This window comes from Fringilla coelebs, assembly GCF_963513975.1.
Source record: "Fringilla coelebs genome assembly, chromosome: 2".
Taxonomy (NCBI): domain Eukaryota; kingdom Metazoa; phylum Chordata; class Aves; order Passeriformes; family Fringillidae; genus Fringilla; species Fringilla coelebs.
In genome coordinates this window covers 42517635-42528617 of record NC_140029.1, presented here as the reverse complement: position 1 = coordinate 42528617, position 10983 = coordinate 42517635, and the positions used below count along the sequence as shown (strand labels likewise).

The 10983-nt window shown below is 43.9% G+C and overlaps 1 protein-coding gene across 1 annotated transcript in view; it reads left to right on the top strand.

Annotated features, from left to right (window-relative positions):
* Window positions 1–1294: 1294 nt before the first annotated feature.
* GPC6 (glypican 6) overlaps window positions 1295–10983 on the top strand; it is a gene marked incomplete at both ends in the record, with an annotated part of 714974 nt that continues 705285 nt past the window's right edge. The window contains one exon of the mRNA XM_084226232.1: window positions 1295–1682. Within this exon, the coding sequence (XP_084082358.1) occupies window positions 1295–1682 (388 nt within the window). The remainder of the gene's footprint in view (window positions 1683–10983) is intronic.

Sequence of the window (10983 nt, the reverse complement as noted above, 5' to 3'; positions counted from 1 at the left end):
CATCCTGTGTCTGACATCTCTACACTCTGAACAAGCTATCACACTTCTCTACAACAGTCATAAAAAGCACTGTGATATCTTTTAAAACTGTAAGTTTGGATTTTGCTATCAAATACTTTACAGAATATTTTTCTCTCTCCCTAACCCAAGAACAATTCACCTTGCAGGAATTTTCTTCACTTCCCCCATTCAGTTTTTAGCAGATGCTCATTTGCAGAAAGGAAATTTATGGTTTTGCTCCCCTGCTCTCCTCTCCTAGGTTGGCAGGAATTATCCAGGTCAAGGACTATCATTCTTGTTTTCTCATTCTTTGTGTGATGCACAGAAACATCTTTCCTTTTCTCTTTCCTTTAGAAGATGGACTAATCCTCATTCTAGCTTGTCATCTCAGGTATTTATGTGTGCAACAAATAATAATGGGGAAAAAGTATTTAAGGGGCCCAGTCTAGCCCTCGTACTACAGAGAGCAATACTGCCGAGGAGTAGTACCTTTTTGACGTCTTGCTAGCAGGCAATTTGTAATTTTGGGTCTAGGAGCAGCTGGATTTGTGGTGAGGGAGGAAGTTTTCGGGGCTGAGGGTGCTTTTCCTTCCTTCTGCCAGCAAACAGCGATCCACGCCAGGATTTGCTTTCTGCTCCTGTATTCAGTATTTCGGCGATGCAATGTGTAGCACGTTTCTGTGCGTGTGTGTGTGTGTGTGTGTGTGTGTGTGTGTGTGTGTGTGTGTGTGTGTGTGTATATGTGCGGCTCTCCCTCGCAGTGTCTTGTCTCCAGGATTTCTCCCTGCCTGGCTCCGGAGGCTGCTCCAGCGCTGCGCGGAGCAGAGGTTTCCCCGGCTCCCGTAAATACAGGAACACGCATCCAGTGCACCACACGCACGCACACCACACACACACACACACACACAGAGGCACACAGGCACGCTCCGAGCCGCTGTCCAGTCCATCCCCACGCCGGCTGCTTTCCCCACCGTCTCCATCCAGCCTGGCAGAGGCGGCAGGCACAGCTCCGCGGCGGATCGCGCTGACGCTGCCCCGGGACTCCGCTCGCAGCAACGCGCCCGCGGTTTTAATCTTCATAAGCTACAGAAGCTACAGACAGATTTTTACTCTCTTTTTTTTCCTTTGCTTTTTTTCTTTTTTTCTTTCGGTTGTGGGGTATCTGCCTGTGGTTTTGGTTTGGTGTTTTTTTTTTTTCCATATTTTTTTTCTTTCGGCGTGGGGCGAGCGCTCTGCGTTTGGAGAAGGAGCCGGAGGGACGAGGCTACCGCTCTCCTGCCCCCGCCGTGCGCGCATGTGTGTGCGTGCGCGCCCATCTCCCCCCCGCCTCGCAAAAGTTTGCCTGGGCGGCCGGGGGGCTCCCGGGCCGCCGCCCCCGCAGCCGGGGGGCGCGGCGGAGGCGCGGCGGAGCGGCGGAGGCGGCGGCGCGGGACTTGCGCGCCGCGCGGGAGTTACGCTCCGCGCCATGCCGGCGGCGCGGAGGGCTGCGCGGCGCTGCGCCCTGGCGGGGCCGCTGCTGCCGGTGCCGCCGCCGCCGCTCCTGCTGCTGCTGCTGTTGCTGGTGCTGCCGGTGCTGCCGGCCGCAGGGACCGAGGGCAAGGCGCGGAGCTGCGGCGAGGTGCGGCAGGCGTACAGCGCCAAGGGCTTCAGCCTGGCCAGCGTGCCCTACCAGGAGATCGCAGGTAAGGACGGGGCCGGGCGCGGCGGGGAGCGGGCGGCGGCCGCGGAGCGGGGCCGGCGCTGCTGCCGCCGCCGGGCTGCGCGCCCGCCCCACGGAGCGCGGCCGGGGATCGCGGCGCCGTGTGCGCGGAGCGGAGCGGCTCCGCCGGCCCGGTGGCACCCGGGGGCTTCCCGGAGGAGCGTGTGTGTGCGTGTAGATAAAGATTTAATAAACACAGAAACTCAGGGGGTGGAGGGTAAGTAAAAAAGGGTGAGAATGACGGGGACGCCGGCAGGCTCAGCCGCGTTTCTGTTCGCTGGCTGAAACTTCTTGAGAGTTGCAGCCGGGCGGCGAGAGGCAGCGGGCAGCTCCGCAGTGGCGGCTGTCCCCGCTGCCGCCCTGTGCCGGGGAGAAAACTTTGCCCTCTGCCCGCGGGCACAGGGCGTGAAGGAGGCGACGGAGGAGGAGGAGGGCGAGGAAGGCGAGGAGGGCACTCCTGCTCCCCTCCGCACCCGTCCGCGGCCCCAGGCCAGCAGGGTCGCCCCTTGGAGGCGCCGCCGGGCGCCTCCGCCGCAGCACGGATCGAGCAGAGGCACCGGCTGCCGGGGAGAGGCACCCACACATATCCACACACAGCCGCCCGGCAGCCCCGGCAGCCTGTAACTTGGCTCTTCCGTCTGTTGAAACATGCCTACAACAGGTTATATCGCAATCCGCCCACGAAGGTGTTGGGAACAGTTTGCTGTTGTAATTCTATTTCCCTATTTTTCCATACAACCGTATCAGTATTGCATGTTTAAGAATGAATGAATAAAAATACGTTTCGGGCTAAAATTCATTTAGCAATCGGAGAGCCACACAAAAAGAGAGCTATTATACGTGAAGATATGAGCCGGGGCTGCTTCAATCGGACTGCTTGAGCCCTCAGAAAAGGTTTATGCTTTGCCACTGGCACTTTGCTGTTAGGTCCTGCTATTTGTAGAGTGAATTAGATGCTCCTCGGTTTGCTCGCTTCCTCTTGAAAGTTGGAAGCAGTAGATTTATCTTCCCTGAGGTGAAATAATGCCACAGTTATTCACTGTGTAACGTTTAGCACTTTACATGAGGAATGATAAATGTAGAAAATCTCAGGACAGCGAGGCTGTAGTTCACAAAGATACAGGGAAGGTTGTTCCGTGTTGCACCTTCATCCCTCAGGCTTACTGATTCTCTGGTCTTTCTGTGCTTTTTCCTGTAATTTATATTCAGGTTGCTCATCTGTTATATGAAATCATGAAATCTCTCCTGTGAGCCACAGATCCTTTGAATATGCAGTCATGCTTTCCCTTTGCTCACTGTTACACCAGCTGCTTTCAGACAGAATGGTAGGATATCCTCTGTTACATTAAAAAAAGAAATTCTAGTAAATTTTAGACTTCTAATAACTTTGGATAAACACTTGTTGCTTTCAGCTCACTGAGGAGTTTTATTGTTTCATATATTTTCTGAATGTACAGTGCAAAGTCGACATGCAATTTTTAAGTAAGCCCAGCATTTACAAGTTTCTGTTCACATGTATCAGTACAGAAAGACTCAGAGTAATTAATTATTTAATAGTAGTTCAATCCAAAATTACTCCCGTTTCCTGCTAAGTTTTATAACTAAATCTGCTTTTATGATTAAGTGCATGATTTATGGGGCTGTAATTTTTTCTGAGCTTCCTGTTGAAGTAGTTTGGTTTTTTTGTGGTTTATATTCCTTTTTGCTAGTTGGTGTATCAACTTTTGAGCAGTTCTGTTTGTAGCTGTTCAAATGAGTGGTTGTAAGACTAGGGTTGTTTTAAAGTGTGTTGTTCTTGCACGGTGCTGCAAGGTGGGGTAATAGCTGTTCATGCAGCATGAGCCCTTGTTAATGTTAAAGCTCTGTATTTGCTACCTGGTGCGATGCTGGAAGTGTACTTAAAGCAGTCATTGTACAGCTTTGAGAAGCTTTTTTCTTCTTTTTTTTTTCCCCCTCATTCTGTCTTTTTTCCATCATTCTCACTTGTTTAAGGAAGCGATTTGTTAGTGTTACAGAAGTGTAGTCTGTCAAAGGCCTCATGTTTTAAGGAGTTCAAAGAACTTTATTACAGTCTTATTTCTGAACAAACATTGCATTTTAAAAAGATTTTGCATCAGTGTCTTGATAATATGATGATAAATAGTAATACACTGCATGGTTTATGTGCTTTGATTTAACAGTAGTCATGTTTTTTGTTGTAATTTGTTTAAAAGCTATTTTCTAGCTATGACTGTTGAAATAAAGTGAAGACAGTGTATGTACTAGGCAAAGTGTGTATGTACTGATGTAAAGAGCTGTGAAGAATCTGTTTGAATCATAGAGGCTATGGACATAGAGGGATCTCTGTTGAATGGAACTGCAATTCAAGAGACTTGTTAGATAACTTCTGTAACGCTATTTATACTGTCACTCACTTTGGCACAGACATGGTAGAAGTTACAAATGAAGAAAGTTGTCAGTTTTTGCTCTGTAAGGAAGAGTTTTCCTACGGTATTTTGTGGCACATGAAATATGTTGAAGTTGGCAGTAATGTGACTAGAGTTGTTCACTGTACTTTTACAACAATGCTAAATTGTTCTGTGTGACTGTATATAACATACTCATAATCACCCTTCTGTTTCTGATGTCTTGTCTCATAATTCTGGTGCTGTGACCTTCACTGGAGTACAGCACGTAAAGTTGTTTTCTGACATAGCTTAGCAAAGTAAGTCCTCGATAAATGAGCTTTACCTCGGAATGGGGGGCAGAGGAAGAAAATTTGAGGTCTACTTGATATGCTGCTGTGGGCTTAGTTCTGTGCATCAGTCACATGCAGGGTGAGTAGCAGGAGCTGGCAGTGTGTGCTTGGCTGTCCTTGTCAATGGGCTCCTCCCTGAGAGGAGCTACTCAGGGCTACTCTGTGAGTGGAGTATCCTGTGTGTTAGAAAGAGTTCTGCTGTGAGACTCAGGTTGCCATGACCCAGCATTCATGAGCATTAGTGGAGCTCCTGAGGACTTAGCAGGAAATGTTTTGCTGTAGGAAAATCTCTAATTTGAAAGTCAAGACACAAGAGAAAAATCATAGAACATATCTTTTGGCAATACTTGTTTAGCTCCAACCGTGCCTTTAGTAACGTACATCATCTTAGAGGAAGCCATAGTAATGAAATGTTGAAGTTAAAGTTGGATTGTGCCCTTGCCTCAGAATTTTCTGAATGAAAGAGAGTGTGTGACTGTGTAAAGTAGTGGATGTGTCTGCTTTGTGCCTTTCCGCTTCCAAGGTGAAGGGTGTGGGGGTTTTGTGTTGTGGTTTTGCTTGGGATTTGGTTTTTTGTTTTGCTTGGCGGGGGGGGGGTTTACTATTTGCTGAATAATAGCTGATTTAGATAAAAACTAGAACTGTTCTGATAAAGCATCCAGCAGTAAAGATGTTGAATTCTAAATGCTGTAAGAGGCATGTGAACTTTGTTCTCCTGCACAAATGATGGACGAGGTGAGATTCTGGCAGCACAGTCACCCTAGTCAAAGTGGCTGAAATGAAAGCAGAAGCAAACCCTTCATTTTGAAGGTCAGGAGTCACTTGAAATTGTGCTTTGATGAATAGGCTTTATACTGGCATAATACAGAGGCGCTGACTGAGGCGAGCAAGCATACATAACACAGTTGCTTGTAGCTTCTAAGTTGTAATAATAACAACGATGATAATAGTAATAGTAATAGTAATAGTAATAGTAATAATAATAATAATAATAATAATAATAATAATAATAATAATAATAAAGACCTCAGTAGTCACCCATGCAATGGAGCCATTAGTCCATGTCAGATGTTTCCAAGTTATTCTTTCTGAATGTTTTGCTTTCGTACTCTAAAATGCAGCCATAGATTGACAGAATAGGGAAGATCCTTCTGACTGAGTCTGTATTCAAGTACTTGTTCATTAATACCTTCTTTTACTGTTTCTCTGCTGCTCTCACTGAGAGCTGTGAAAAGAAAGTGCCTGTAGACCAGGACGTAGATGGGGAGTCACAGACAAACACCTTGTGAAGTTGCCTCAGCAGTGTTAAAAAAGAAATAGCTTTGCTAAAATAAATACTATATTCAGTGCAAATTTGTGAAATCTGTTTTGGGCCATTAGACATTAATTCACTCCTGATCTCCATGATGGCAGTGAAGATGGACATGGAATTTCATGTGAACTTTACACTTCCTTTTTGTTTGAACACTGTTGTAGTTGTATCCTCCACATTGTGTGTGACCCCCTCTCGCCTGTGTTTGCAGTTGCAGTAAATGCAGCATCAAGAGTCTCTCTGGTCACCTCTCCTTATGGCCTTCCTTATTTTCCAGTTGTGAGTGCATGGTGCATGCTAATAACTTGGCATGTGCACGTAGGTATTTGGAAGTGCAGCTTTCCTAAGACCTATCTTTGCTGTCACTTCTGTACATATTTATTGGTTTGTATGTGACTGATGCCCTTAAAGGGAATGCAACTTATGTATGCACATCTAAAGCCTAAAGGTGGTGTTTGTAAGATCAGGGCCTGTGAGAAGAAATAGCATGTTTTTAATGCTTATAAATAATTCAATTTTGAATGAGAATTTTATATCTCAGCATCTGGAGTTTCCCAGTGTGACTTTATGCTAGAGTATTTTGGAAAGAGGGACTTTAAAATAGAAAAGGCAATGCTTTAATAATTAATGTAATTATGAACTTCAGTGTATAGTCTTTAATCATGTCTTTTATTTCTGTTGTCAGTCTGATTTATAATCAAAAAACATACCTAAAGTATAATATTTTCTACGCTTCTAAGTGCTAATGTGTTAAACTGTTCTAAAGCTGTATTAGTACTTGTTTCATCATATGCTGTTGTGAGATACTCCTGAGATTAGGTGGTGTTCAGACACCAGAGGTCAAGCACTGTGTTAAAAGCTCAGGCCATTCTTTTTTATATTACTGCAATAAAGAATATATTCATTTCATTTATATTACCACTTGGCTCTCATAAAAGGTCAGTTTCAGCTGAATGTACAATTACTTGCAAATGGCAAATCTTATAACAAGCGATCAACAATAAAAGCTTTTCTGGGTAATTTGTCTTTAAAACTACTACCTGCCATTTCTTTTGAATGACTTGAGCATCTTGCAGTATCACTTGGAGATCTCTGTCTTATTCCCCACGATACATGTAAGAAAACTGTGCATACTAATCTTCCTTTCTGCTTAGTAAAGTAAAAATGCATAATTACATTAAAATTTCTAGTTAAAATAACAGGCTTGGTGCTTAAAACTCCATTATTATATCAAAGTATCAGCACTCCCATTACTACCACAATGAAATTACTTTTCTAGTGAACTATGACTGTATGCCCCTTTTTGTACCTGGTTAATGGGTGCTCTCTCCCTATGAAGGGAACCCACATTCTGTGGTTTTGATTGTTCGTGCTACCAGCCATAATTATTTCAGCAGTTTAAATATGTGTAAAAGAATTAGCACTTCTTCAGAAATTCCTAAGAACAGCATATAAAGGTTGGTTTTTAAAGGCAGAGTTGTTATTATGCTAAAGAGAGAGAATACATTATAAGATGCAAAAGGAATTTAAAATGTGTTGCAGATGGAAAGAAAACATATGCTGGTAAAATTCATAGCACTTTATTTCTCTGTATGTAAAAAAGGCCTAAAAACCTACTGAAACCAGCATTTGCTTTCTTCACTACCTATTGCTCTAGAGCTCCAGCACACAGAGAAAAAAATGAGCTCCCCTAATAAGAACACTTCTTGCTGTTGTTATAGGAGGCTGTCACAAAGACCATCAGCTCTCTCCGACGAGTTTCTTTTGGCTAACGTGACCTTTTCCTTCCAGCAAAGTGGAGCAGCAGCACTTTATTCTGTTGAGCAGTTGTGGAACACAGAAGACACGTGGCATTTGGAGGCAGGTGCTGCCAAAGATGTGCTGGAAGAGGTTCCCTCTGACTGCACAGGTGACAGCAATTTGTGTCCTGCTGTGACATCCACCCAGCAGAGCCCGTCTCCGTGGGCAAAGTCAGGCGTTGTGGGTCGTGCTGGGAGGGTTGCTGTCCCCTCCAGCCTCTGTGAAACTTGAATGTGCAGGGAGAGGCTCTGCAGCACAGCCCCAGCTCTGGGATGGGATGGAGACCTGCTGGCCACCCATCCCGGTCCTGATTTTCAGGGTTTGCTACAGGATCTGCTTTCAGTGCATCAGAAAGAAGCAGCCAGGACTGATACTCCTAATGCAAACAGCAAATTGCTCTGCAGCTCACCTGGCCTGTGAGGTCTTTCACCTTGTGCTTCTAATGGCCTTTTAACAGTGTCTCCAGCTGAGCAGCAGATGTAAAGGGTACTGAGCATCTCAAGCTGTTTTTTTTTCCTCCTGAAAGAAGCATTTCTACAGTTGCTCGACAAACAGTGGAGCCTTGAACCTGCTCACTGACCTGTTGGGTTTAAAATAGCAGGGCAGATCTCCCCAAAATAAGTGGAAGTGTCGACTGCTGTTAACAGGTGCTGTGGAGTGGCATTAAATAAGTTTGTTTACAGAGTAACACATGGTATCTCTGCGTGTGCGTGTGTGCGTGTGTATGCAGAGGTAAAGTTACAGCTTTCACCTGGAGTGGCTTCAAAGTCACATTTAAGGACTGAAAGAGCTAAAGTTGCACATTACCAGAACAGGCACTTGCAAACCAGGTTGAAATTTTGTTTTATGGGCCCATCTGACCAACACTTGAATGCAAACATTAGGCACAATAAAAAGCTATACAGGACTCACTTCATATGCGTCAGAAAGATCAAAGGCTAAGTCAACCATGTGAATCCTACTGTTTGGGAAGTCCAGTTAGTTCAAGCTTGATGCTTGACTAAGCAGTAGGTCCTATAACCTGCCTGTAAGTCAAAAACTAGATTTTTCTATTGCCAGAAACTGTCTATTTGCCAGTCTGCACATCTCTTGATGTGTTTATAATGGTACCAACATATTCATCTGATGTTTTTTGCCATGTCCACCAGCTCATGTGTTGAGTTTCTAACGTGCTAGGGACTGTAGGATTGTCTTTTTGGCATTTATATGAGTTAGCCTTGGATAGAGGTCAGTGCATGGGGTGAGGCTTTCGTACATCTCGGTATCAGATTGTGATGTGCTATGGTGGGAGAACGAATGTGGACATGCTGTGGCAGGAGAACTGTGGAGGTGTGTGGAAGTACTCCAGACCTGGCAAAATACAGTCTGTAAATGCCTCTCTATGGTTCTCATGTCAAATGTCTGTGGATGGCTTTTGAGTTATTGTTGGTATCCCTTGTGACCTTGGAGTTTGTCTTTGAGAGCGGTAATTAATACAGGAAACTAAAATGGCTTTCTTAAACAGGATTTATGTTTTAAGAAGTGAAGCATAACAGTGGGGAAGAGATCTTTATGTGCAGTATCCTACCAAAAGTATGACAGTGGTGCCTGAGGGTCACATGGCCAAGGAGGCTCTTGTCATATCCTGTGTACATTTCCTGTGAGTTCTTTTCAGTCCAGGATTCAGGTTTCCCGTCTTCAGGAAACGTTTCTCTGAGATGCTGACCTGGACTGGAAAACTGATCTGATGGCAAATCCACCAAAAACCATCTTGAAGTTGCTCAAGATGTTATGTGGGAATACCTAAAGTCATGATGAGAACGTGAGGCTGGCAATCTTCTGGTGTGCTTCAGGTAGATGTCTTAGAATTCTGTTGAAACTGCTAGAGAAAGATTGTCCATCTTTTCTCATGTGTCACTGAAACACAGCGTGGCAGTAGTACAGTGTTCTTAGCAGTATAATTCAGAAGAAGCTGTTAGCAGCTGAACATTCTTGGCTATTATCTACACTTCTGTTCTTGTCTTTCTAACTGCAATCACCATCAACTTTACAAGCCATACTAGCAAAGGCATCTGTTTTCCAAAACTGATGGAGCTGAACACTTGCCTGGGATGAGGAAAAGTACTTAGAGGATGTTACCACCTTAGGGAAACTCTTGTTTGTTGTCATGTCAGTGTATGGTAGTTAATGTGGTCAGTTTAGTGGGTGTCTGCTGATTTTATGGCATGTTGAATTTGGGGGTTAGGAGGCCAAAGGGATGAGGTTGTTAGACCTCATGTTTGTATACTGTTATTTATACCTGTTTTCATGTTTCAAATCTTTTCTACCCCTGAGGGTTCCCATTCCCAACTCTGTGCACCTTTGACCTTACAGTTGTGCTCACAGTAGCACTGAAATAGAGATGGTTAAAATCAGTGGTAAAATGCTTCTTTGTAGGTCCTAAGCATCCAGTTGTCAGCCGTGAGACTTCAGATGTTGAACAATTTCTAAATGCCTTCCAGTTTCTAAGTAACCTTGTTTTTAAATGGGTGCTTGTCCGTAAGAAGCGTAAACAATGCAGTGACAAATCAGAGGCAAGGGCTGATGAACAGCAGTGTCCAGTGGCTCAACCTGGTCTGTTTTCTATTTTTTCTCTTAAACCAGTGTTTCAGAGGGAAAGGAGCTGTGAATACAAACAGCAGCTTCATCTTCTTTAGTTACACAGAATTGATTCACAGAGTGAACACAAAATATGAATATTTAGTTCTCTGATATTAGCTTTTGGCTTTACAAATTTAACATTTAAGTTAATACTGCATATAAGCAATTTAGGCTTCTTGGATGAGAATAGATATATATTATTTAATCTGTCAGCACTATCTTTGTTGTAGAGAAATATAGAAAATACCTATTGAACAGTTTCTCATTCAGGCCATTTTTCCTTTAACCAGTTAGAGTAATTTTGGGTTACAGTATTCTTATCTGGTCCAATCTTTGCATGGCATGCATGTATTTAAAACTGTTTCAAAAATTTGATGCCAACTCACAGTAAAACTTTCCTTAATAAAACAGTTTTTATTTTGTGAAGGAATCTATCCTTGCCTAGCAATCCTATTGGAAAATAAAACAGGGAAGAAGGGAGGACAGGTAACTCAAAATTGCAAAGTAAGTAGTTTTGGCTTGACCTAGTGGTTTATGTGGTTTTGAGCAAAAAATCAAAATCTAATTTAAAAATGAAAGCATTTAAAAGAATGGCACAGGGGATGTTTATTTATTGAGTTGGTAACAAGCAGGAGCAGTATTCCTTGACCATTACTATTCCAAGAGATAATTTTTGTGCTGACTATGGCCTGGCAATAAGCACTGTTAATGGAATACCTGGAACATAGCTAATATTCACTGATTAAAGACAAACACCTGTCTTTGCCATGTAGCATGGCTGATGGAGGGGAAGGACTTCCAGAAAGGACTTCCTGA